This window comes from Haemaphysalis longicornis, unplaced genomic scaffold (genome assembly GCF_048455015.1).
Source record: "Haemaphysalis longicornis isolate Haplotype H1 unplaced genomic scaffold, Haemaphysalis longicornis Haplotype H1 scaffold_3, whole genome shotgun sequence".
In the NCBI taxonomy this organism is placed as follows: domain Eukaryota; kingdom Metazoa; phylum Arthropoda; class Arachnida; order Ixodida; family Ixodidae; genus Haemaphysalis; species Haemaphysalis longicornis.
In genome coordinates, this window is record NW_027526335.1 from 61,585,235 (window position 1) to 61,613,223 (window position 27,989).

General features: G+C 45.0%; 2 protein-coding genes across 3 annotated transcripts in view; one reads left to right on the forward strand and one right to left on the reverse strand.

Moving 5' to 3' along the window:
• Window positions 1-27,989, reverse strand: part of LOC144174516 (phosphate-regulating neutral endopeptidase PHEX-like) — a 190,251-nt gene that overhangs the window by 124,059 nt on the left and 38,203 nt on the right. The gene's annotated exons all lie outside the window — the stretch shown is intronic.
• Window positions 3,711-27,896, forward strand: Nucb1 (Nucleobindin 1). Of its 2 annotated transcripts, none has more exons than XM_077703254.1 (13): window positions 3,711-3,869; window positions 4,526-4,664; window positions 4,793-4,894; window positions 6,461-6,590; window positions 8,603-8,697; window positions 9,837-10,022; window positions 13,111-13,201; window positions 13,547-13,605; window positions 13,695-13,787; window positions 15,389-15,478; window positions 18,833-19,028; window positions 21,416-22,014; window positions 25,780-27,896. In XM_077703254.1, exons 2-13 carry the CDS (start codon window positions 4,527-4,529, stop codon window positions 25,897-25,899), a joined length of 1,899 nt encoding a protein of 632 aa, XP_077559380.1. In that variant the 5' UTR covers window positions 3,711-3,869; window position 4,526; the 3' UTR covers window positions 25,900-27,896. The 2 variants fall into 2 exon arrangements, with proteins under 2 accessions (XP_077559380.1, XP_077559381.1); XM_077703255.1 differs by lacking the exon at window positions 3,711-3,869 and adding an exon at window positions 4,124-4,243.

Here is a 27,989-nt window from a genome sequence, read left to right on the forward strand (position 1 = left end):
TTTCCTATCACTGGGATACCACTCGTGGCAAGAAAGGGATGATTTATGGACATATTGTTCGTTTCTTGTTGAAATTGGGCCTCTATGGCTTTTACAAGTACCTAATCCAAGTACGGAAATTTCGAAAAAAAAAAACCAGTGGAAAAAGAAAAGTGATGCTAAAAGAATGCTTTTTTGGGCAATTTTTTGGTCCCAAAGACCCAAAATCTAGCTGTTGCCAACAAGGGGAATTGTGTTCAATGCACTGAAATGTTCATTCAGCATTTAAACTACACTTCCGTTTACATAGCTTGTGATAGAGGTGTATGTTGAGGTTTAAAATTAATTTAATCCGTGAAACTAAGTGTGCATGTAAGGCCTGCTGCTGAAGGCCTGCACGATGCTGTTATACTGGAAGGGCATACTAAAAATGAAATTAGTAGCAGACAAGTACAAAACAGTCGTAGCAAACCAGGTAGCCAGAAGTACACGCAATAAAACCATTTCAAGGCATGTTGCTGTTGAGTGTTTAGTGTCAGCTGTGTTAGGTAAGACATTTTGTTTCTGGGCGTGATGGCACAGGCTTGATTTCTCCATGTGAAGGCAGTACACTCTTATGAGGAGGTGAAATAGTATAGAAATTCAAGCATGTAGCTCATTTTAGCTCATGTTTGAGAATTCCAAGATAGTCTGGCTATTAGTCCTCTACTACAGCAGATTCCATGGGCTGGGTATTTTTAGACTTAAATTTGGGCTAAACCAGTGCAATGAGGGGGTTAATTGTGTTACCTTGTATGCTTAAAGATGCGCTCTAAATGGTATTACACCGGAAACCTTGCTTTGTTGCTAGGTTGCGAACTTCAAGCATCATGTACCGCAATTATCTGTTGTGAATGTTTGTGCATAATTAGTGAGGTTAGGATGGGGGAGGGGCACAGTAGAAAATTCAGTCATTGTGCATCAAATTATGTAGATGTGTGTGCAATTTAATGATGTGCTGTCTGTCACATTATTGTCACACTAACCCTCCTACCACCCAGCCCCCATCCATTGCTTTTTTTTTTTTTCGTACAAAGAAATCCTGCTTTTCCCTCTGTCCTCTTACTTCAAACAATTATGAATTTAGGATCAATGGTGCGTTAAAGAATCACTGACACTCAACTCTGCTCAGACGAATGGACAGCAAAGCTGCTGAAATGCCACTGAAAATGGTATTGCAAAATGAACAACAAATGCACTTCGATTTGCGATTATACAAGACTTTATGCTCGACCAAATAAACAGTGAAAAAAAAAAGATTTTTTTTCTTCTAATTTGCTCACTTTTACGAATTAACTAGCTTGACGAAACTCAGGACTACAGCTTTATACTAGCAGACAACATACGGGGATAGCTACTGTCTGTTTCATGGCGGCTTTGTGATGTGCCTACAGTTGGTTAGGAAGGGCGCTTTCTGTTGTTTGTATTGTAACTGCGATTAATAGTCATCCCTCATGCCATGCTCAGATAAAACTTCCCATCCTACGGCTACAGGTAGTTGTTTCAGTAGTCCAGTGACAGTTAGTTTTGGGATAGTTCAGAGAAAACACTATCTACAGCCATCTTCTGTCTCCTCCTGCAAAATGTATTGCATTGACGCAAACGATACATAATTCCAAATTGTTTACAACTTCACAACGATTTATGATAAGTGTATGAAACTTAACGTTATGTCAATTGTCCTAGTGGCGGCCCATTATGGTACAATTTTTTACGAGATGTCTACATAACATTATTGACACAGTACACATACATCATGTGGGACTGCCCTAAATATACTGAATATCAGAAAAGAGGCTTTTGCTTCCTCCAACCAATTTTGCAGACTGGGCACTGACTGTGAGAAGCAAGCTGCCTAGGTTGTGAATGATGCCTGTTTTGAACCTAGGGCCCACACCCACATTTTGATGCTCGTAGAGTAAAGTTTATTTTCTCTTTCCACCCTAAAAATCTTTCTTAAGTCATCTGGCCTTCGTAACGTCATGTTATCCCACAATCTCCAATTCTTCCTGTCCTCTTTTTACTTTTCCCTCCCTGTACATCTTTCCCTTAAATGTACCAGTGTACAGCAAGTGCACTTTATCATCTCCACTTGCTACAGGGCATTTGGGAGAAAGTTGGCTTTGCTACAAAGTGTATTCTACTGACGGACCACGACACGAAGAAATCCCAAAAAATAAGTCGTATACTTCACTGTAGAAGGGAAAACAGTGAAAGCTCGTTAATTCAAACTTCAATAGTTTGATTTTATAGATAATTCAGACTGTGTGATTTGGTCCACCCTAGTCTCCATAGAAGCCTATGTATAAAGAAGCCCCTCAATTCAAACCCAAGTAGGTTCTGGCACAGATAACTTAGCCACTGTGCCAGCACCTTGGCTAGGTAAAATCAATATAAACCCACAAGGTTTTGGAAGACACAGTCTTTGTGAACTATGTCAATGTGGATGCGATCACGGCGGTGTGTGGTGTACAGACAGATGAGGACATCATATCTCACGTCAGAAGCGCAGAACCTGTCGCTGCAAATGACGACACGGCGGTCGAGTATGAAGCATAGCGCTGCTGTGTGCTCCGAGAGTCGTGACCGGGTGGAATGCCACTCATCTCTTCAGTTTTGAAGAAGGCGTGAAGAAGAGGCTTTCTAGAGTAGATCTGTTTGTTGGAGCAAAAAGGGTTGGCTGTCATCTTTAGGTACAAAAGGCAGGCCACAATCATGGGCTTTTTCAAGCTTTGAAGTGTTGACATGCCGTATACTGCTTTCAAATTGCAGTGTACTGTTGTTCTTCACTTTCATTAATTCAGACTTTCATTAATTCGAACTGAGATGGTGTCTAATTCTTGCAGTTCAAATTAACGAGCTTTTACTGCAAACTACAGTTGATACAGCCGGACGGACGAGTAGGTGTGAAATATGTGCAGCCCAGAGATGAGAGATGTCAATCTAAATAGGAAACGTTCAGCCATCACTTGAAAGCTTTCAAACTGTACAGGCTCAAGGAGCAAAAAAAGAAAAGTAAAAAGTCTTTTCAGTGGCCATGAAGACGAAATAAAAATTTGGTTCATTAAAGACTACTTTGTCCTGATAACAATTATACCAGTTTGATTGCATACTTCTAACAAATAATCTAGATATTTAACAATATATACCCATGAAGCAGTGGCAACCTTCAGCCAATCTCCGGCGATTTATTCTGTGACGTCATAGAATACCTATGACGTCACAGAATCTTGTTGCGCGTTGGCGACCGCGAACTAAGTCACCGCCAAGAAACATGACTGGGTGATTGTAGTGGGCTTCTAGTTCCGTTTGGCCATATCGATTGATTGCTAACGTGCTATAACACAGTCCAGTGCTGGCCCATATCGTATACTACGTTATTGTAACACGAAACCTGGAAGTTATTCAATATTTCTTGCGTGTTTTCTGTTCAAAAACGTGTGTAGTGGCAGGAATGAGGCTGAGTGAACTACCAAAAGCCATTTCTTTCAAACTGAATAAAGTTGTGTTATGTCTTTATGGTCCCTTTAAAATTTGTTCTGTTGCACATACTATGTAGTGCTTCTACTTTTTTATCGTTAACTTTTCCTCGTGTCGTTATACGCATAAATCTTCCTAAAAAAAGAAGTACCGCGGAAGAACTCGTCATGTTTTTGGCAGCGCACGGCGCACCGCGTTTCGCACGAGGCGACACTCGGCGGTTACCTTGCTAACCTGCTTGCAATGAATCCACTAAGTCCGAAGGACGCTCTCTAGTTCCACGTCGCGTATGAGGCGCCTTCTGCTACCTGTCCTCTCCGGCTGTTCGAAAGGCACGCCGTTCCCGCTCCTCTTCAAAGTTCACTGAAACCGTGAGTATTCGACGCTTCCTCCACACCTGTCTCGACTGCGGCATGCTCGGTTTCAATGACAGATCGCATGTCGCTCTCCAGCAACACCAGCCAGCGTTACAGCACGGTGCATTGGCGCAGCATCTGTTAGGCAATTCTGGCGGATGACAATGTTTGCGGCATGTTTGGGGAAACCCGGCGGATAAGGAAACCGGTCTGTGACGCCTGTGGTACCGATCGGATCGTTCAAGCGCGACCGCAGCTGGGTTTATTTTGTAGCAGAACGACTTTCGCCGGCATCGATTAGCCGGCGATAAGACGAGTTTCGTCTTGCCACTGTCGATTAGCGAAACAGATCAAGCCGACACTGGCATATTGCCCTTCGCACGGAAAAGGTAGACGCCAACCTCGAGTTTGTTGATCGCTGCCGTGCGCGTTTCAGTTTTATAAGTACAGCATCTTATAACGCGGAACCGCCGCTGTCTGTTGTAGTTGCACATAAAGCATATTACGACACGCTGCTCTCGGCGATCGCATTGTCGTCCCTTCCCACACTCCATCAAAGCTCGTCACTCATCGTTGTTACACGTGTAACTATACGGGGCAGCGTCGCGCAGCTCAGATTTGACAGGCGTTTATCGACCCCGTGACCTACTTTATTATTTTTTTGTTTTCAGGATGGCTGTGAAAGCGTACCAAGTAGTCTGCCTCCTCCTGCTTATCCTGCAAGGAGTTGTCGGCCCTCCAGTAGACAAGAGGAAAAAGGAAGACCCAGGGAAGGGTGACGGCAACAAAGTTGATGCCCCCATTGATTATGTACGTACCGTGCCATGCCCATAAATTATTCGTTTGTCTGGCTGCCTGTAACGGTGTGCAGGTGCCAATCGTTAATAATTGCATGCTTCCTAACTACTCAATCTTAATGGTTTCGTTTCGCTTCGCAGGGTCTGGAGTACAGCCGTTATCTGCAAGAGGTAGTGCAGACGCTTGAACAGGACCGAGAATTTTCTGAAAAGCTCAAGAACGTGAACTTGGATGACATCAGAGTAAATAGATCCGTCATTCTATTTTTTGTTCTTGTCAGCGTCATCGGTTGCTTCTGGGTGTTTGTCTTCGTGTCAATGTTTGAGCCACAGTTTGGCAGTGTTGCACGTTGTTGACATAAAAAGCAACGATATGACTTTTAAATTTTTTAAATCTGTTTTGTGCTTTGTTGTACTGTTTTAATGATCGTCAACAGTGATTTGTTCATGCTTTATTTTTTATCTACTATTGCATCAGCAGCTCTTCGTTCACGTGTGTTTACATTTTTTCTGCCAAAAATTTACAATTACTATGGTTCGAAGGATCCAACAAAATTCACACTTTGCCATATTCAGAAATTTAGACGTACCTGAATGCAATTTAACCATAAATTTCTAATTTCTGAGTAAATTGCTAAATAACTAGACTAAATGGTCTAATCACGTTATTTATGTCTTGTGTTTAATCTTTACGGTGCATTTTTGGTGTCCGTATTTTCAATCTGTGATAAGTGTGCGTGAAATTGGAGTCCATCGACCATGAGTAATGATTGAAAGTGTAGCCATCATTCATGAATTGCCGGAAAACCTTAAGCTATGCTTTTTGTTGGTGTCATTATGCCAGGCAGTTTGATTTACACCGTTCCTTAAATGTTGACAGCATAACATTTAGAATGAGCAATTGTCCCATATTATGGCTGCAAAGTTGACGCTTTGTTGAATGGCAATTGTTGTGTGCAAAGTTCACTCAAATGGCTGGGCTCAGCATGGGGGCCTTTACAAAGTTGGCATAACAAGGACCTTTCGCGTGTTCTGTTTGCTGTAAACATAATTTGCTTTTCTTGGTGACAGTGATGGATAGTTTATTGTACTTATTGCCACACGGAGTGATGAATGTTAAACATGGTGTAATTTCGCATTGTCTTTTCTTCTTTTTTTTTTTTGCCTCTTTGTAGTTTGATTTCTTTGTTGGTGATGGCTGCATTCTTAGAATGCTGTTCTTATGGGCAAGCAAAGCTTTACGAGCCTATTCTTCTAGCGGAAGCTGAGCAACAATTTCATGCTTCCACATTACCTGTGCTTTTAGGCAATATGCTTGAGTCCTCTCTTAAAAGTATATGCTTGAAAGCGTATACAACAGCTGAACCGAAAACATTTTTTTCCCCTTTTTTTTGTGGCTTCAAGATGTACGCACTTTTTAGCCAAGTTTTCTGGTTCACCATGTCTCAAGAATGTCACTGCCATGTGGCCATGACGGCAGGTAACATAAATTGAAGCTCCTTGAACTGTTAGAGGCACAAACCTCTAGATCACAACAAACGGTACCTTTCTCGACGAAAGTTGGCATTCCATTAATAACTCCTGTTCTGCTGGTTTGCTAGAATTTAGCTGAGTAGAAAATAGCACAAAAAAATAAGACACAAGCAAGAATAAAAATGTGTTCCTTTTTTCACCTTTTCTTTGAGGTACATACACCAAACTTGCTCAAGTCTCAAGGTCCTGTTTTTGCTAAAATTGTGAAGTACTCGCGTGCGGCCAAGCCAAGACTGCAACAGCAGACATTCCTCCTTTGTGCCTTTTTCTCTGCAGTCTGGCAACGTGGCCCACGAACTCCAGTTTGTGAACCATGATGTGCGGAACCAGCTGGATGAGCTCAAGCGCATAGAAATGGACCGGCTGCGAAAGCTCACTGTGCAGGCCATGGAGAAGCAGGAGCTGGGTGAGCTGATACGCGCATTTATTTTTTGAGTCTCTGTCCTGTCTCTGTCTTACTTCATCTACCACTGTGTGGTTTCTTTCTGGAGCTTCTCTACACTTTGTTTTTCCTTGTTGCGAGGCGCTAGCTGACATCAGCTGATCAGTGAGCCCACATCCACACCAATTGATAATGGGACCAGACGAATAAGTTGTATTTGTTCTTGACAGTTCTATGCCCTGGGACTACTTTTTTTCGATGCAGCTTCAACACCGCTACACAAAGTTAATAAAATTTAGTATTGCACTCACTCCAATATACAGGTAGTCACTTTCGCTAACTGTAAGGGACAATTCTGATAAACAGAAATTGGTTAAACAGAATAACTGCCTAAATGGGACAAATGCTTTGGGGTTGGTTGGTTTTGTATTAGGGCAATGTAGAAAAACCTCATTAATTGCAACCCTAATTCTTCAACCACCCCTTAAAAATGGGACCAAAAACAGACTCGAAAGTGCTGCTAACTGGGCAAGCACGGTATATATCGAGTATATATCAGCAATGTATATATCACCGTATATAACTGCTGCTAACTGGGCAAGGTATATATCAACCCTGTTTTCTGTCAGTGGCGGTTTCCAGTTTTCTCGTACACTCCGCAGAATGCACCCACATGGCTTGCTTGTAGTGCTTGTCATTGCGTTCAGATCAGCTTAAGCATTGGGGCTTTGTTTGGTGTGCCATATGCGACGTATCGTCGTAAGTCAACATCCGATGGCAGTGCAGAAACAACCATGCAATGCAGTTGTGTTGGAAAGGAAGATATTTCACAATTTCAAGAGTGGTTGCTTCACAAAAATGGCGCTTACATCAAAGTACGCCGTCCCCAATAACAGCCTGTTGAGAGTGAGTGGTGCCATTAAAAAAAACTGGGGAAGTAAAACAGGCAAATACGAAGCCGTTTCTCAGTAGGCAATAAATTGCAGTTTCCACTGCATTTTGCAGGCGGAATGGGTAAGTGCACTGTTGATATTTGAAAAGAAAGATGTTTAGGTACAAGTTTTTCAAAAAACAAAAAGAATATACATCCACCGCGCTCTTCTGTGCGCTGAAGATTGTGCCCATAGTGTACAGCTCTCCTTATTGCCTAGAGTTTGCATGGTGCTATTCGGAACCTATTCTCTCTGTAAACAATGAACAAAACATTTTCCCGGTCCCTTCAGGTGCCGTCTGATAAGAACCTACTGTACTTTAAACTTTTCGAATATTGATGTGTGTGCAAATTTAGGAGATGATATGTGTGCAAATTTAGGAGATGTGGCTAGTTGTGATGCAAGGACAGTGCTGAGGTTTTGCTTGATGTTTGTGATTCCCAAATCTCGTACCTTTTGTTTCCTTGGGACTTTTTTCCTAATGCAATTTTCTCTCAAACTTCACCCACGTTGCAGTAGTATGCCTGTCCTAGCCTCATCCGCCAAACAGCCAGAAAAAAAAAAAAATGTTTAGTCGAATTAGTGGCGGGAATTGAATCCATGTCTTGGATATTTGAGGTAGTCGTTGAGTAGTTGAGTAGTTGAGGTAGTCAAGGCAGATGACTGGCAGGCATTCAGAGAAATGACAGAGGATGGAGGGAATGGGTAGAGGAGTGGGAGGGCAAGAGGATTGCAGCTAGAATGATTGCTCTGAGATTACCGTGCATCGAGAGTCCTCCATGTACTGGGAGTGTGCATGTAATAACAAGTATCCCTGTTACCCCAACTTGACCACTGGGTGTAGGGAGGTGGGTACCTTCAATTGTGGTGCCATCACCAATTGCGTACCCGCCACCAGCAAAGCAATACCGTGATAATCGCAATTACAAAGACAATCGTCTCTTGAAGGATCAATTCTGTCTCGATGTTTTTAAAGGTGTCTTGTCTAGTTTAAAATATCGTCGGGAATATTAGTGGGTTGCGGCCTGGGGATACCAGACGTCCATACACATCATCTTCAATGTTTGTATGCCCTTAATCACGTGTGTTTATTTTTCTTTGCAGGGCTGGACAGAGGAAGTGTAAAGATGCCTCATCACGTCGACGTCAAAAATCCGCACAGCTTTGAAATTGAGGACCTGAAAAAATTGATTGTGACCGTAAGTGCTGGAATCTTTGGGCGTGATTCAACCACAATCATACGCTGTTGTTTGGAGAGGAAATGTTCTTATCTCTTGCACAATCCAGTAGTTTTAAGGCTCGCGTATTATTTTATAGGCTCAAGATACGTGCATATGTCTATGCTGGCGTTATATCAAAACAAGATGTGACAAAACGTTGCAGATGACAGAAGAACTGCTGTGTCCTCTGGCAACTTTCATAGCACATTGAGTGTTTAAAATCACACTTCCTAAAATTAAAGTCAGCTACACAAGTTTCCTACAGTGAAGCGCACAGACTCAGTCAGAAATATTCTCAAGTTTTTCCTGCAACTGAACATGGGAACAGTTACAAGTGATGGCTGCCACAGTTTCTGCATTGTGTCATACCATGCTGAGATGAAATGAGGTTATGTCGGGAAATTTTACAGAAGTGCTCAGGGAAAATCTGGAAAACTTTGGGAATGTGGAAATGTCATCTGGGTAGGCATTTTGCAGGACCAATTATAGGTCATTGCACATGGCCTGTTACGCATCAGTTAGTACAGTAAACATTTCCCTTTATCATGTAATGGTGTAGCTACTAAGGCATTTTGCTATCGCTTTGCCTTGCTGGTTCGCAACCAAGCTGTAGCTGTTTTCTCATCTTTTTTTTTTTTTTTAATGATTGTGAAGGGCAGACCATGTGCTTAGCACAAGGCTGCATCGAAAACACTCGGGGTTAAATTTTTCTCTTATATGGTAAGAGCAGAGAGCATGGTGCCAGTTGTGAGTGCATATCCAGCCTCTCAACCAAACTGCAACCGTGCTCACGCGTCTTAACTTCAAACTGTAAACAGGAATCTGGGTGTGGTTGAGAGCCAAAGGCTACGTTCCTACTAAAACGTTAACTTTTGAGGGTTCTTCCCTGCTTAACTTTTTTGAAAAAGGTGGTTTCCCAGGTTGTTTGCAGTGATAATGATGACAATGATTGGGATGACAATTGGGACGCTGTGAAAAAATTTACGATTCCTCCCTTATGACGTGCCTGGTATACCGGATGCAAGTGGGTGAGGCGCTCGAGGGCAAGCACTCTCTTTAGGAGACAAGATTCCAAGCATTAAGAAAGTTCCTCTACACTTCCTCTCCCTCTCTTCCAGGCCACCAAGGACCTGGAGAAGCTGGACGAGCAGCGCAAGAAAGATTTCAAGGAGTACGAGATCCGCAAGGAGCTCGAGTACCGCAAGAGCCTGGAGAACATGACCGCTGAAGAGCGGCTGAAGGCCGAGCAGCACCACAACGAGACCATCAAGAAGCACCAGCAGCACGAGCCGGTCCATGAACCGGTCAGTTGTCTCCTAAGGGTTCAAGTACCGTTTTAATCCGAGGCCTTTGAAATTGTGCATGCATCAACTTATCTTACTTCGAGAGCAGTAATTAGTTCTAGTTTTTTTTTAACAGTGGGGCTGTTTAAGCTTGAGCTTGGTTCGATGGCGTTGGCAAAAAAAAATACCAAGAAAAGGCTGCGCCACCTGTAAAGGGTACACCATCGTAGATAGGTTATACAACAGTGAAGCTGGCTTTCGCGCCTGCTCGAGTGTGAGCACAAGGGGCATATGCATATGCACACCCCTTACTATATAATTTTAAAAGTGATAGTCTTTCCCGGGCTACTAAAACGAAAAAAATTGTGGTTGATCCCTCTCTCATAGGAATCCGTAAAACCTGAAAGTGAAAGGTGCCTTCACCGGAGCAGTTGAATCTTAAAGAAAATTCCTTCGTGTGCGAAGGGTTCGCGAGCCACGAGAAACAAAAACAATAACCGGTTTATTCTGGGACAACAAAACCAAAAATGACATGCACCGAAACAGCAACTTAAAACACAACGGTCGCGGGAACAACGCCACAGCGGAGTGTGCCTCAATTCACGCGCGTCCCCCCTACGCGTGTTTCCGAACGCTTCGTTGCACCGACCTCACTGCATGCGCTATTCTTTTGAGCGCCTGGTAAAAGGAACCTGTCGTTCGGACTGTGTGGTCTCAATGTAGAGTAGTGAGTACAGTAGTGTGTTGGGTTCGAGCCCCAGCAAGTCTATCTCTTAGTTTTTTTTTCATTGCTTAGCTTCTTTTTTAAATTCAGTTTTTTTTCTAAACTCAAATCTACTTGCTGTTTTTGTTAATAAAAGTGATTTGGTATGTTTTAGGTCGCTTTAGGTTTGGGGCACAGCCAATGACGACATTTAATTACCATTCTGCATCGCGCGAATTGACGTGTCACGTGTGCGCTCTGTGCAACGAAGCGTTTGGAAGTACGCCCCCGTACACGAAGGCGCTGGCATCGAGACGCCAACTGTCGGCACTCATTAGTGGCATGATGTGCTACTTCGCTTCGTCTCTCCTGGACGTCAGCACCATCTGAATGAGTCATAGAGAAGGACATAAGGCGCTTTCATAGAGCTGCTGACGTCTCCGCTCATAGAGCAGTCCATAGTGTGCCCCACGTACCTTCCATAGCGACGAGAGGGATCGAGAGAGCATGGGCTCGAATCCGGGCGCCGCATTGTCAATTGCACTTTTTCTGGTGACGTCACTTCCGTGACGGATATGACGTAAGATCTTTGTGTACCTGGGAATAAAACACTTTCGTGTTAAAAAATTGGTACAGCTTGCACTAGTGGTGCAAGGCTTGAGAAACAGTGGAGCCAAGGGTTGACCTAGCTTTTTCCCCCCTGGGATCCACTATCAGTGTGGGGGGGCCAATCGGAGCAGCCTTGTGAAATTCGGCTCAACTTGTCCTCACCCCTCAACACTTAGCCTAGGCTAGCAAGAACATCGCAGAGCTTAACAAAACTTAGCAAATCCGGATGAAGCTAGGGCAACCACCAGCTCCTCTGTTTTTGGTGCAAGCTGCGCCAATTTTTTTAAATGTCCCCAATCTTAAAGCTACTCTTGAAAACCAAGCAGCTGCCCCATCAAACATAGAAAACCAACCAACCAATCAAACCATAGTAGAGATCAAATTGGAACAAACATTTGATAAATCGCTTGTTTAAATTTGGTTCCTACCATGTGCACACAATCGGGCTAATGCTGTCTTTTTTTTTTCTGAATTTCATTTTTTTGAGCTTCGGAACTGAAATTTGAGATGTCACCTGTTTGGTTCCTACCTTACTTAGTCGGTAGAGCTATAATCAATTATTGCTACCCAGTTAGGAATCAGCTGCATTTTCCAGTGAGATTCATCCTTGCTGAATTTTATACTCTTTTGAGCTTGGGAACGAAGTCAAACAGTCTTGTGGATAACTCTTTCACTGACATTGTTTAGGGAAAATGTGTAGGTGCAAAATATTTGTACTTGCAAAATTATCACGCTGCTATAATTCTGAGACTTTCCATCCTTAATGTCGAAAGAAGTTCCTGTGCTAGCCGTGCCACACCCAGATTACAGGTTACATTACTGTGGCGACGCCTAGTAGTTCTTGACCAATTGGTGCTTGGTGATTATGAATTACGATTAGCCTGAATTTGCCGTAAGGCGTGAAAAAAATATTTTTGCTATTGCTTTTGCTAGTCTGCTTATAAGGAAGCCGCAGAAGAACTTTTACTCGCGCTGGGGTTTTCGGAAGAAAGTCACGGCTATGGCACACAAGCAAAACAAAAGGTCATAATAGACCAGTACATGGCAAACTTCTTCAGAAACAAATTATCTACGGCAACTCTGTGTGTTTTTCAACAAAGTATCTAATGCGGCAACATTTTATTGCAACCAAATACTTACATTCCTTTAGTTAATATGGGTGTAAATGGACGTCAGAGGAACGGTGATCATTGGCATAAACCGGAGGAATGGGAGCCGTCAGCACTTCACTGAAAGTGAGGTATATGATGCCACTTGTTCCATATGTTGACATCAACGTGTAGATCCCATCTGAGCGCGGGCATTGCAGCTACCGATTCTATCTTCTGATTCCGTGGCTTACAATACGTGTGATGGGAAATCGCGACAACCAGTCATAAGAGGTGAATTAACAATTCAGCACAGATGTGCTCATTTGAGCAGAGAGACTTGGTATGGTTTAAAGTGGATGTACGCTCTCCTATTGGCCCCAAAGGATGTGTAGGAAGCTTCTGCCTTGACTTCGTGTAACTGAGTTACCAGGAAGATGATAAGCTGCGTAAAGCTAGGCTTGTCACACTTGCTTCGGGCAGTGTAAGAATTAGTGCCATGAAAGACTGATAGGGAGGTAGAAATGAATGGACATAGTGTGAAAAAAGTGTTACTTTGAGGAAAAAGGGAAGGAGCTTCTAAATAAATGTTAACCACAATCTTGGCTCATTACATGCCACTCAAGAAATTCTTGTTTACTGAACAGGTGAAAAGCATTTAGACTGTTATGCCCATCTAACCACATTGCACTCCATTTGTGCGTTTCAGGGAAGCAAACCTCAACTCCAGGAGGTGTGGGAAGAGCAAGATCACATGGAGCCCGAAGAATTCAACCCCAATACTTTCTTTGCCATGCACGGTGAGCTGTTTCACCTCGTGTGTTGCACAACTGGTTGTACTAATTGTGTATTTTTTAAAATCTAGGTTATGTCTAGATTATGTCAAAATTATGTCTACGTTATGTCTAGATTATGTCTAAAATCTAAATTTTTAAATTCTAGATTTGAAGCACGTAGAATATCGCTCAATCTCATTTATAGCTTCTAGTTTCTCGTTACAAGCTATGTTATTTTGTGTGCTTTACAAAAGCACTGATAAAGGACAAAACCTTTCAAATTATAAGTGACCGAAAAACAACATTGCTGGTGCATGCTATTGGGCTTGTGTTTCTTTTTAAAATGCTTGTCCCCTGGGTTCTTTTTAGACCTCAATGGCGATGGGTACCTTGATCCAGACGAAATCGCGGCTGTTCTAAATTTAGAGGTGAGACTTGCTTTCACTTACGCCTTGGGCACGCACACTTAACGGAGTGGGGTGGTGCTGTAACAACCATCCTGCCTTGTTATGTTCAGGTGAAGAAAATGTACAAGCCCGGTGACAATGATACCGACCTAATGGAAAGGAACGAAGAAGTGGAACGCATGCGGGAACACGTTCTCAAGGAGGTGAGCCTGGATACATCCCGTTTTGGTTAATCTTCTTTTGCTATGCTTCAATGCTTCACTAGAACATGTCTCTCTTTATGGGGCCTGTCAGCTTGGCTGAAGGTATCATCGAGGTGTCTTGGTCTGCAAGGCTGCTGTCACAGAAATTCTATCCAAACAAAGCTGGACATTTTCTTGGCAGGGGCGCCGTGCTGGCACCCATAAGCAGAGCACACTTGGTTTTGAATTGCTCCGCCTGGTACGGAAACCAGCCAGAACTGATGAGTTGTTTCCTTTTTGTTTCGGGCTTGGATTTTGTTTTTCTGGCTCCTGTTAGTTTCTGCATTTTGCTCCTTCAGGAAAAAGCTGTCATTTTTCTTTGCCTTTCGGTTGTTGTACAGCCTGAACGTTCAAATGTTTCAACCTCCCTGCCACACTCCTCAATTTCCTCGTGGAATTGGTCTAATACCTCCAGCGTTGTGCTGCTGTATTAATGCGAGTGGGTTCTTACGAACGTCAATGAGGTCTAGTAACAATAAAAGAAGCTCTCATTAGCAAAAGAAGTGCTACACACACTCACATGCATACATACAGAGGATCACAAACGTTGTGAGCCGCGAATACTCACTAAACAGGAAATGTGGGTGGCTCCAAGATAGACTCTCCAAGATAGACAAAGTAATATTGGGAGTAATTGTACCATCTCAAACAATAATTTATAGTAATCAAAAGTAAAATTCAAATACAAGCAATAATTGAAAGTAAATTTGATACACATATATAGGTGGTATTCATTGAAAAGCTTAAGTGTCAATTTCTTCGCTTGGCAACATAAGAAATGGCCACGGACATGGCCGAAGTGCCGCGCACATGGCGCGGCTTGTGCTACTGCACCCGCACGCCGAAGAAAAAAAACACCGGTGTGCGTTGTCTGCTCCGTTTCAACCCGACATCGGTGATGTCAACAGAGATGCCATTAATCGCACTCACATTAGAGTCGAGAAGTTACTTTGCGTTCGGTGGTGTAAAGTTTGGAATGTCCAACATACATCATGTGCTTAGCACGGACAAGCACCGCCGTCCCGCGGAGCCCGACATAACCAGTGACGGGGCACTCACATGGTTGCCTGCATGCGTGACTTGCCAGTGAATATAAGCTGTAGGTAGTTGCAGATAATTATTATCACTTAATTACTATTCATTGTGAGTAATCTCAACTGAGTACAAGTAATTCTGTAATTCTTGCAGGCCAGACAGTGCTTTGCATTGGGAGGAATTGGGCTTAATTTGTACTTTTTGCTTCTCTGTTATTATAACACCCTGTGGTAGGGGCCTCAATAGCAGAGCTGTATAATGCGGGTTCGTTTCCCGGCGGTGACGGCCGCTTTTCTGATGGAGGCAAAAAGCAAAAATGCCTGTGTACGAGATTTCGGTGCACGTTAAAGATCCCCAGGTGGTCAAAATTAATCCAGAACCCTCCCCTATAGCGCGCCTCATCGCCTGCGTTGCGTCGGCGCGTTAAACCCTTCAATCAAATCAAATCAATCGGAGCTGTATAATGGTTTGCAGCCAATAACCAGCACTCACTAGAGCTTTGCGTACCATTTGTTCTTTGCCCTCAGGGAGACACGGACAAGGATGGCCTGATCAGCAACCAGGAGTTCCTGGACATGACCCACCGTCGTGATTTCGAGAAGGATGAAGGCTGGAAGGTGAGAGAAAGGGGTGTAATTTGTTTGATTAAGGCTTAACACGCTCTGCCACACTAACTGCTCTGCCACAATCTATAAAGGAAAGCTGCAAAAGTGAGAGTTGCAAAAAAATCTGGATGAACACAAAAAATTAATAGCTCAAAGGGAGAGAACGAATGCCCAGTAAGAGAGCACAAAAGCTACTAGGGTTAAAAATATTGGCTCCAATCCACGCTGTGAAGGTGGTTGGAAAGCAAAGCTGTGAACGACCCCCACTACAATTCCACATCCGACGTCACTTGAATCCACACGTGGCTCTAGAAAGAGTGAAACCAAAAATTCTGCCAGCTGTTACCTGGGATTCACGAGGGTGTCGTCCCGAACGCAGCAGCGTCGGCCACGGCCGGGCTCGAGCGGCGGACACTGCCGCTGTAGCCCGGCCGGGCGTCAAAAGAAAGAAAAAAGAAGGAGCGTCTTTCGAAGGGTGAGACAGCGAAACCTAGCCATCCTGATGTGCTAGCTCGGGGCTACACCACTGTGCGACACAAGCACAGACGCCGAATCAATCCGGCATGTGAGCTTAGTGATTCCCATTTATACAGATTTAAACTAAATAGTTTCGGAAGTTTGGGAATTGCGAGAAAGCTGACAGAACTTTTATAATCGCTATTTATCAGAACCAGTTGCTCCATTCGTCTTTTGTAATGCCTGTTGAAACACAACCGAATTGGTATTCAGCAATTTGGAAAACTCGGTCCCATTCGTGACAAGCAATGCGCGAAAGGTGGCGTTTCTCTAGCGGCCAAATGTCTGTAAGTGGTCTCTACATTTTGTTTTCTCGCCCTGCAAACCAATCCTTAATGTATCTTTGCCGTATGACCACTTAATTCCATCGGGTCTGGGTTACCCAGGAGGTGCGGTCAAACAAGTTAATCAAGCTGTGCGAAGTAAGCGCGCAATGGACGCGAAGCTGCGCCAGAACAGGCCCAACAGTGTCGCTAAAGCAGACGACAAAGCCGACGGAAGGGTCCCCCCAATGTGCTCGCCGCGGTGAGCACGGGGAACGCTGGGTAATAGCGCCCTATTGCCACGCCATCTACACTGTGCTCCGTGGGTGAAAAGCTCCCTCCGCCTCCCCAGCTGCGTTGGGAGTTTTTTGTCCCGCATGCCACAAAAGAACCGTTGGCTGGTAGAGGTAGAAAGCTTTGCTTTAAAAGGTTCAGTTCCACGTGAAGGTGTCGGGGTAGGTTCTGAATGTGGAGGCAGCATCAACGCACTGCTGATGCAGTACCAAGTCTGTTGCCATGATCCTAGTGGTTTGATTGGTTGATTATGTGGTTTAACGCTCCGATGCTATGCAAGCGATAAGGTGCACCATAGTGGAGGGCTCCGGGGATTAATTTTGACGATTTGGGGATCTTTAACATATGCCGAAATCTCAAACACATGGGCGTTTTCGCTTTTCCGTGTGTTCGAGATTTCGGCACTCGTTAAAAATCTCCAGGTGGTCAAAATTAATCCGGAGCCCCCCACTTCAGCGCACCTCATCGCCTGTGTAGCATTGGTGTGTTAAACCACATAATCAAACAATAAAGCCACTAGGGTCGTGGCAACAGGCTTGATACTACATCAGCAGTGGTTTGATGCTGCCTCCACAATCAGAACCTGCCCTGACACCTTCATGTGGAACTGAAGCTTTTTAAAACACACTACAGTAAAAACTCGAATTAACGAAGTTGAGGGGAGTCGCAAATTATTTCGTTAAATCGAGACTTTGGTAAATCGAGCTAGGCATTTCTTGGTCACTTAATTTGGTACATTTGATTATATACTGTAACAGCATTCAGCAAGCATATGTGGCGTTGTGTTTGTGAAGTGTAAATGCCCCCAAAATAAAATTGCAGCCCGCACGTATGAAAAGAGACCACGAAAATTGTTACTTGAACAAAAACGGCCCCCGGGTGACTACAAATTTATTTCTCGGAATCAAAGAAGTCAGTGATGTTTACTTACGTGCACTTTGTAAGCAACAGCCGCACAGATTTCTCGTGAGCTTGTAGTGCATCTAGTGCATCTTCCGTATCCTTGTGCGTTCCGGCCAACGTCCGCAGCAGGTCAAGGGCATCCATCACTGCACCTGGTGTCGAGCTTTCTTTGAAGTTGGATACAACGCCAGTGCCATCTATGACGGGCGAATGAAACTTTTTGTAACCGCTGGTGCCATCTAATGAATTCGACTCAAACTCCCGATTTTCACCGAGCAGTTTCATAAAAGCGGGACAAAGGTGCTCCGCAATGTTATCTTTGCCTCGCCACGAATCAATTTTGAAGCGTTCTTTACAAAATAGACCAAAAATTTACGCTTTTTGAGCTGCATTTTTTTAGAAGAGGTTTGTTAAACCGGGACACACCATGATATTGGTTTCATTATTTCGAGTTAGGCAAAGCATGGGGCTCTATGGGCATCTGAGGGAGGATCGGGATATCTTCGTTAAATTGAGTTTCGTTAAATCAAGTTTTGACTGTAGTAGCTTTTGAGCTCTTGTACTGGTCATTCATTCTCTTCCTTTGAGCTTTTCATATTTTGGGTTTGTCCACATTGTTTTGCAGCTCCAACTTTTGCAGCTTTCCCTTCTGTATTGTGTGATGTATTTCCGAACAGCAATAGCCTGTCATGGCCTCTGCAGACTCTGCCCGGAATGCTCAAAAGTGTCTGGGAAACAGTGGGGAATGAACAGCACAGAAAACAGGAAGCAGAGAACGAATAAAGAGAGGGATACAGGGGGGACAGTAACGGAGCAGTCGGATCCTGAGTGTGATCCATTGTTGGGAATTGCGTTGTGGTCGATGCACCTGTGATAGACTCGCCACGTAGAGCTGGAGTGAAAGTAAACGCCACAGTTGGGTTTGACTGCTAGTGCACCCTGCCCATTCATCACTGGCTAATGCCTCTGATGCTTTGTTGAGAGGCAGCATTGTGTACCGGTGATGGTGCTTCTGTGCCCAGTCCTGTCACCAGCGCTTTACGTCTTCTTTTTCTTAGACCAGCTCTCAGAACCATGCATTTCTATCCGCTCCCGCATGGCACGTTACTGCATTCGCTGTTGAAAAGGCTGCCTTGCCTGGCGCCGTTTTTCTCGGGTGGTATGCTGAAATGCTTGTGCCTTGCCTCTAAGCAGTTGCAAGGAAAGCTAGCCTGTTGTACCTAGGCCTTTCTCCTTGCTAGTTGCTGCCAAAGAGGTAAATGATTGCACGCAGGGTTGTCTCCCCCGAACGTTTGGGAGCTGGTGTTTGCTGTTTGTCAGCGGCAGGCTGGCCAATGTCCCAGCTGTGATTGGCCACTGGGCTCATTCCCCCCTCCCCCTTTTGTTGCAGGGTCTAAACGAGCAGCAAGTGTACTCGGAGGAGGACCTGCAGCAGTACCAGCAGCAGCACCCCGACCTGCAGCTGCAGCACCCGTACCAGCAGCAGTACCCCGGCGGTCCACCCTACCAGGGCCACCCCCAGTACCAGGGGCACCCCCCGCCGCAGTACCAGGGGCACCCACCACCCCACGGGGCCCAGTACCAGGGTGAGTGTCTACCACCATGGTGGACAGGGGAGGGCAGCAGGGAGTGTGGGAGATCGGTACTGGTGAAAAGAACACCTCGCCTGGATGGCTGCTGCTCGCTTCCTGGGTTCCAGTAGACTGAAGGCAGAAATTGTGGCCAAGCTGAAGTGAGCCAGAGAATCGTTCGTGTCTTAGAAGGAAAGAAAATGAACACAATTCTAGGATAAAGTGACCATATTCCTTGGACCCCAAAGTGGGACGGGGGGTGTAAGAAAGAGCGTGGCTTGAAGGGACATTAAGGTTCAATGCAGTTTTGTTTTATTGAAAGATCATTCATTTTGTAGTTCTCTCAACCCTTGTTCTATGACCAACGATGCCCTATTTGCTGAATAAGCACATAAGTACTGAAGCACGTCCACCCACCGTTTGTCAAATGCAGAAGGGTGTACTGAACTGTTTGTTCGTAGACTGTAACCTCAAGATAGTCCTGTCGTGTGCGCTCTTTTCTTGAAATTTTTCATATGATTTCTTTTGGCTCTTTCATTCCTCCGGCTTTTCATTAGTGACACTGGGCTTGATACCTGTTTTCCATATTTCCGGCCGAAGGCGGGGCAAAACACCATCCCACAAGCAGGGTGCGGGGCAGCGGGACCACAGCTGCAAAACCAGGACATGTCCTACCGAAATAGGGACGTCTGGTCACTTTAAAAAGACACACATGTGGAAAAGTGGAAAGCACAAGGGGGCACTGACTTTCAACTGAGTGCTGACTGCGTGGATGCTGTGATTGGATACGTAAGTTGTGTGTGAGAGCAACTCTGCGTGACAAAACACTGCCAGGAAATTTGAGTAAAAGTGGACCTTTTTACCATGGATAATGGGAGCAAAAAGCAGTGTGAGTGCTCATTCAATCGGTCTCACAAAAGACAACAAAATGTGAGCAATGCTGCTGCAAAAGGCCAGGTTGGTTTGGTTACTTTCAGTAAAACCATTCAAAAGAACCATTGTTCACGCAATAAAAGATAAGCTCAAGCACTTCAGCGAGGCTGTTGTAATCTTTTGGGATTTCATCTTTGGTGGACGTCGGGAGGTTGTCAAGTTGAGTGCTCACTCAAAATTTTATGAGTGAGGGTAGGATGACGAGTGCACCAAAGATGGCCCTTATAGTTCACGAGCACAAAAACCGTCACATGGACAGTTGTTCAAGGAACAGCATATCTTGTGTGGCCGCACTGTGCTCCTGTAGCGATTGCAGACTTTGACCAAGTTTTTGCTAAACCCAGATATTCCATTTAAAATTGTTAAAATAAGTAACAGATTGAGCACTACAAATTATCATTCATATCGTGCTATTGATAAGTGGGGTGAAAAATGCCAGTGAAAGAGTTTTCTGAAAAAAAAAAAATGTTTTTTTCAAATTTATTTCTTTTTATGGCCTCCATTGAGGTCTGCACACTTAGTTTATGGAGCTTCTGACTTTTGGATTTCGTCACAGAATTAATAATTGTTGTGCGCTGCAAAACGTGCATTGGTGGCATTGTTGGCATCTTCATTGGGCTAAAATTGTTCCCCTCTAAGGAGGATTTTTCAAGTTTGTGAACATGAAGAAACCAATTGCTGACATGCTTCAACCATATTGTCACGATGAGATGGAGAGGAAGAGGACAAAGTTGTGTGTGCGGTGTGTGGCTTGGCTTTGGGCTATGATGGCCGACATCTCATAAATAGATCGCTTCACCCCCATTCCATGGTTCGTCCCATTCGTCCTGCCGCAATGCAGCAGTATGTAAGACGAAAATAATGCCTTCCTTATCTATATCTCACTTGAGCTAGATTGAGCAGTGATAGTTCTTGCCATCCATGACGTTACTGCACAACAAGTGGTTCTTTCTCATAGCAATTTACCACACCGACCAAATGACCCTTACATTTTCTGGTCTTTTTCAAGTTCGGCATGCCTGGGCTCAGTTCTGCATCTATGCTTGGTGAAAAAAAAAAAAAAAAACAGATTAATGAGACAGGCTGCTGTTTTCCTTCCGGTTTCAGTGACTTCGTGCACATGCGAGGCTGTTGTGCAATGTTAGTGCACTTGTTCACAAAGTTGCGTCCATTCACACCCGCCACTAGGTATAGCACATCCTGGGCACACTTTGAGTTGGTGTAACAATAGTTGGTGGCACAACTCGGGGTTAGGTTCAGGTGCAGCACACTTTGGGGTCCGTTTCCTGTGTGCACGGATGAGCCCTTCCAAGTGGGGCTCTGCTTGAAAGCTTGTGAAACAAAACGGGGAGTAGAAAACTGCTCAAAAACTGATTTGATACAGGAACCTATGCCGCTTGTGGGGCTAAACTGTTCCATGGTGACCGTCTTGCTTCCTGCTTCTCTCCCTCTCTCTCTCTCTCACCCAGGCGTGCCCAACCAGATGGGCCACCAGGGTGTGGTGCCGCCACCGCAGCCCGGTCAGTACCATGCACCCCAGGGGCAGCAGTACCAGCAGCCTCAGCCGCACCACGGACAGTTCCAGCAGCCACCTCACCCGGACCAGTTCCAGCAGCAGCCGCACCACCCAGCAGCAACAGGGCAGCAGTTCCAGCAGCAGCCACACCACCCAGCAGGAGGGCAGCAGTTCCAGCAGCCTGGTCACATCGACCCGCAGTTGGCTGCTCAGCACCACGCTGCCTCTCAGCAGTATGCGGCGCACCAGGCAGCTCAGCAGCAGCATTATGCCCAGCAGCAGCAGCTGCAGCATCACCTGGACCAACAGCACTTGGCCCAGCAACAGCATGTGGGCCAACAGCAAGCGGCGCATCAAGTTGTGCAGCAAGCAGCGCACGCGGTCCAGCAGCAAGTGCCACTGCAACAGCAGGTGCCAGCAGCAGCAGCACCAGGTCATCCTGTGCCAGTGGCCCCACAGCAGATTCCGCACTCACAAGTGCCACCGGCAGCGGCAGCTCCTGCGGCGACTCTGGCAGCACCGGGCATCCCCGTCCCCCAGCAGCATGTGCAGGTACGTTCTCTAATAGTTTTGGAATTTGTGGGTTCACGCAGGGGAAGGTTTCAAGCGTGCTGCCTATTTAAAGTGAACCAGAATCGCAGCCATATTGTGGTCCTGAGTGGCTGTGGCTGTCTTCACCTGCTGCCAGCCTGCTTGGCCTTAACACTGGAAACACGCAGTAGCATGACTCCTATGCAGGGCCGTACCCAGAAGGGGGGTTTGGGGGTTCGAACCTCTCCTGAAATCTTTTCCAGGCAGCACGTAAGCAATACCTACTGTTGCTTTCAGCAAAATTTATACCCCCCCCCCCCTTCCCCTTTCCCCCGAAAAAAATTTCTGGCTACGGCCCTGCTCCTACGGCATTGGCTGTAATGTCCAGGGTTGCCACATCTGTGATCTATGGCACCCGCAGACATCAGGTTGATGTATGCCTCAGTTACAGGCCATGAAGGCAAAATACAAGTTTGTTTTATTAAAAAGATTTGGTGGTTCATAGTTCTCCCATTGCATGTCTGATCGCAAATGATGCATTATTGACTGAAAAATTAAAACATTTTAAGCCGAATTTTAATTCTCTCACCACCAAATCAAGTGTTTCGGGACGTCAGCAATGGCGTGTTCAGGGAAGGTGACTAAAACGAACGTTACTACGTTGACTAAGGCTGCTGTGGGCAGTGACACATCTCTTTGTTGCCTTCGCTTTTCTGATGGAGGCGAAAAGCAAAAACGCCCGTGTGTACGAGATTTCGGCGCACGTTTAAGATCCCCAGGTGGTCAAAATTAATCCAGAGCCCTCCACTACGGCGCGCCTCATCGCCTGCGTTGCGTCGGCGCGTTAAACCCTACAATCAATCAATCAATCTCTGTTGCCTTGTTTATCGTCCGCTTTCATAAATGGCACGACAGTACCGTTCCGAACCACTGTCTGAAGACTGGATTTGTACCTGGCTTATTTTCGTTATGGTTGATAGTAATTGTTCGTAGAAATTTGGGTGCACTGAACAAACAGGGTCACGTAAGTGGCAGTGTCACTTATGCTAGTTGGACGGTGTCATGTCAGACAAGCCCAATGTGCTCAATGGCTGTGCAGCTTCAGCCGGCATAGTGCACACCGTATGCACTGGTGCTTCTAAGTTTACGGGTTGTTTGTAACTTTACTTGTTGGTCCTACCATTCTTACACCTGTAAAAGGAATGTACACTGAGTTTAAGTGCAAATAGCTTGTTCTGCAAGCTTATATAACCCCTGTTTATTTGCGGTGGGTTTTGCCGACCTTAGCCTATCGTAGTGAATTATTAATACGTCATGAGTTCAGTGTGGAAAAGTAGCTAAGGTGTCACATTCCTATTCTCTGTTTTCCTCATTATTCCGCTTATTGAAGCGAAGTTTCTGTTGAAAGCGGTGTCGGAGTAATTTCAGTGAGGCAATCTTTGGAATGGACTAAACTTTCATTTTGTTTTCATGGCCCCTTTAAGTACTCCTGAGTACTGTATTTACTCGCATAATGAACCCACTTTTCTTCTAGAAAATCTGGCGTAAATTGGGCGGGAGGGTCATTATGCGGGAAAAAATTGCAGCATATTTTTAAAAGTTGAAATTTAATACAGTAAAGTTGCTGAGAGCAGCGCTGTCAGAGCCTTGCCATTTTCGTAAAAACACGTAGGCAGTTATGCAATCAAATTTCTTTTTTATTCACAACGTGCTAGTGGCCCCCTACTCGCCATGGAGCTCTCCTCCTCACTGCAGTCGTTTGCGGCTTCACATTTGCTGTCGGCCCACAGCACACCATCTTCCGTGCCGGCACTCCAAAATTTCTTTTCGGACACCGGAAAACTTCGTTTACTTTGGGCACACAAAACACACGGCGACCCCTGTTTTCAAAAACCTCTCGTTTTCGCCCGTAGCGTGCCCGCGCTGGGTCAACACTGAAGTGCTCCCCAGCCGCACAGTTTCCATGTGCATCAACGCATGCTTCACCACCTTCAGTTTAAAACTGGCTGTGTAGCTCATTTATTGGCCCATCGTATGGTGCGCAGCAGGAGCACAAAAAAAGGCCTGAACACAGCTGAACATAACCATGGAGTGTAATGGTGCAGTCGCGGAACAGCACAGAGAGAGCAGGGAAGGAGTGTGGAGTACGTTTAGTGCTTTGTTCGCAAGCTGTCGGAACCAGCCGAAACAGCAAAGAGCAGGGAAGGAGTGCGGAGTACGTTTTGTTTCCCGTTCGCCCACCGCAGCGTTTTTATGGCACAACAAGATTTGTTTTGCGTTCAGCAGCTGGCGCTCCACGAGCGCGCAATTTTTAAATTGTGAGCGACGACATTTGTGCTCACGTCTCTGGCTACTGTTGAGGTGGTTTTTTTTTTTTTGGAATGCGTTTTTAGCGTTTCTGGCGTACTGTAGCGTGATATTAATCGTTGCGTTCATCTACGGCATCAGCAACCATGCTGAGGTAAAAACTCCCCTTCATTTTTTATTCAAAGTGACAAAAATGTAAACCCTCAAGAAGAAAAGTGGGGAAGTGTTCATTACGCGAGTAAATACGGTATACACACATGTACGGGGCAGCATGCATCTATGGAGGTGGATTTTCCAATGCTTGGTAGAACGACTGTTATAATAAGGAACTGTAATCTTGGGCCAACTTCGTTAAGTAACCACCATCTTCAGAACCATCTTCTGTGTCTTGTTGAAGCAACACTGAAAATTTAGCAGGGATAAAAAGAAACTCTTCAGCAGCATTGAGAAAAAAAAGAAATTACGGGGTCAATTAAAACTCTTGTAATGTCGTAAGAATGTGTGAGCTTCACTTCTCTCAAAGTTACGGGCATTGCCCAGTTATGTGCCTGAGTTTTGTGGTGCTGAGCTTAGTATTTCCAAGTGTACGATGTTGCAAAACATGCATGAATTTTTTGACATTTTTGCTGAGCTGCTCGGCGCAAAACTGCCATGGGTGGCCATGTTTCGGCTGCCCCCTAGATGACGTGGACACGGACAACAGTGTAGACGCTTTTTACATTGCTATTGCAGCGTTTCTATGCCTCATGTATAACGTAGCACTCTGAAGGATGCGGAGGCCCCCCCAGCTTTTGCGGTACTTTTTTTTTTTTGTTTGTTTTCACATGTCACTTTAGAACTGTAACTTCTGTTTGTTTTTTCTTGTTATAGATCTTGTAACAGTTGACATTTGCAAAGTAGATGGGCCGGTTGGTATGAAGGTAGCAAATAGTCGTTCGTTTTTTTACAAGGTGCCTCTGGCTTAATCTTTCGACTGTGCTTGATGTGCTAATATGTCCCATCCAGACATACCATACCATTGATTCATCTGCACATTTCGATTGAAATGTTTTCTAATGCACTTTGAAACAAAATACCCGACACTGGGACCAAGCGCGGCGGCTCAGTGGCTAAGGCGTTGGGCTGCTGAGCATGAGGACGCGGGTTTGATTCCCGGCCACGGCGGCTGATTTTCGGATGGAGGCGAAAAGCAAAAACGCCTGTGTACGAGATTTTGAGCACATTAAAGATCCCCAGGTGGTCAAAATAATTCGGAGCCGTCCACTACGGCGCGCCTCATCGTCTGCGCTGCGTCGGTGTGTTAAACCCTGCAATCAATCAATCAATCAATCAATCAATCAATCAATCAATCAATCAAATCTGCAATTGGGGATTCATCATTTCGCTGGAAAAAAAAAAAACACTAAAAGAGTTAACTAAGTGTGCAAGCGTGCCGAAGTGTAGGTCCATGAGCACTCATTTCTGTTCTCTTGATTGCAGGACGCAGGTCAACACCAGCAACCACAGCATGTGCCCGTGGCAGCAGCTGCTGCACCTGCAGCACCCCAAGCTGTCGCAGGGGGGCAGCAAGCTGTTCCAGTTGCGGCCGTTCACCACTGAGACCCGTGTTGTTAGAAACCCAAGGACTGCCTACTTTTCGTGTGAATACATCGCTCCCGTTGTTGTTGCTCTCCTTGTTGTACCTGCGGGTGCTCGCTGAGCCCAGAGACAGTGGTAGGACAGCAGGACTACGATTTTTCTTCTTCACCTTTTAACGATGTTGTGCGTCGGATTACAACGGTGCAACGAGGGATTGGGTTGTGAGCTTTTAAACGCAGCCAAAAAACACCCTGTGGTGGGGTTTGCGCTGCACTCAGCACCTCAGTTTGGAGGAGAGGCACTGCTGCACTTCTTATCATTGTTTGAGTTACACTCCGCTTGGGTCTACACTGTAATACGTCTGCGGTGATTTTTCGGCACTCTCATGTGACACATGTGCAGTATGGTTCGGTGGTTCCAGCCACAGCGTTCTAATAATAGTCACAGGCCAATTGCAGATTTGGTTGTTTGCTTAATGGTTGAGCATAAATGGATTGAATGAGCTTGCGTACTGAAGCTATATAAGCACTGTAAGTATTGAACTGATTTGGGCTGTGTCCAGAGGCATTACAGCCTGATTTCGTAGCTTAGTTTATTAGTGCAATGTGATTGAGAGAAAAAATTGAAAGCATCCAGACTGACTCTAAATCTATACGTTGTGCTGCTCCGTTTAGGAATAAATTGAGTTACAAAGTTGGTGATAATGCAGTGCTGCAGTTCTTAATGCAAAGTAGGGAATGGCAGATGCGTATGTCACTACTTATGTGCATTTCACGACAGGCGGAGGCTTTTTGTGCTCGAATGTGTATCATACAGTTATGGGGTGAACATGATACAGGCTGATTGAGATGCACATTGTAAATAGTTGCAAAAAAAAAAAAAGGCTTCTTTTTTCCTGTGTGGATGTGATCAAAAAATCTTCTCTGTTTCTAAAGCAGTTACTTGCTCTGAATGGTTGCATGATGTTATACACACACGAGTATTATCTGTTTACTGTGCACATGTGCAGTTCCGTCAGCATTGCATCTCCTCCCTGGATTTTACAACTGGGCTCTGTGGTGATCTGTAATATTGCAGCCTTTGCTTGCAGCATGTTTTGAACGGCTGTGAAACGTCTTCTCATTTTTCTTAGCAGATGTAGGGAATGTACTTTATAATTCTGCTGTACCTTATCACGGAAGACATTTATCTCAGTCGTAATGCCTGATGGTTTGCTGGAGTACATCTGCGTTCTTTTTTATCTGGTCGTAACACATCTGCTTGGTGCCGTAACACCTTTTAGACATTTTAGATTCTCCTTTTCTTTTTTAAGAGGGCAAGCTTTGTGTACCCAAGCCACTGAGATCAAGCTTAGGGCAGTGAAAATATGCGTTGTCACCATTGTTATTGATTTCTGGTACACAGAGGTTTTTTTTACTCTCATAATTAATGATACGAGTTGATGGTTTTGAAATTAATACATTTTAATAAACATGTTTTCTCGCGCGTCTGCTTTCATTAGCTTATCTCCAACTGGCTGTTAGATTTGCCGATCATGTCACAAAGGTGAGCTGTGGTGTTTACCAGGCGATGGTTTTCTCAAAGGGTGGTGTTTTTGCTCAGCTCGCCGAGTGGTGTTCCGTGAAAAGTGCTTTCACTGCGACAGCTGTCGAAAACCTGGGTGGACTGGCCTGTACTATATGCAGGAAAATGCAGTTTGAAGCCACGCTTTGGTTGAATGTTGCCCAGAAAGTGTGGAACTTGGGCAACAGGTATTATGCACAACTGGAATTTTTCCCGAAGGGAGTTCTGTCAGGGTTACGCCATCCAGGCTTCCTGTCTTACCAGCGGCTCGAACGCCAGCGCACTTGCCACTGAGATCAAAATCAGTATTGTGGCGTGGCTCAGTAGCACCACTGGAGTCGTCAGCTCTGCGTGTATCCATTTACAAGGAACAAGACTCGTCAATACTTGTGATCCCAATTTATTGTCAGTATGGATTGGAAGTCTGTGCGCATTAATAAAAATCTGTTCTCGTACTTGGCCTTGTTTGCTCATTGATTGGTGATTGTGCGTATTTCCTAGCCATCTTAATACCGTGGACAAGTTTGGCTTGCGTACCGTGTTTGTAG

Excerpts from the sequence above, each read along its gene's own strand:
- Nucb1 (XM_077703254.1), top strand. The coding sequence starts at position 4,527 with ATGGCTGTGAAAGCGTACCAAGTAGTCTGCCTCCTCCTGCTTATCCTG. Across the intron at positions 15,479-18,832 it reads AGAAGGATGAAGGCTGGAAG|GGTCTAAACGAGCAGCAAGT; the intron begins GTGAGAGAAAGG and ends CTTTTGTTGCAG. Across the intron at positions 19,029-21,415 it reads CCACGGGGCCCAGTACCAGG|GCGTGCCCAACCAGATGGGC; the intron begins GTGAGTGTCTAC and ends TCTCTCACCCAG.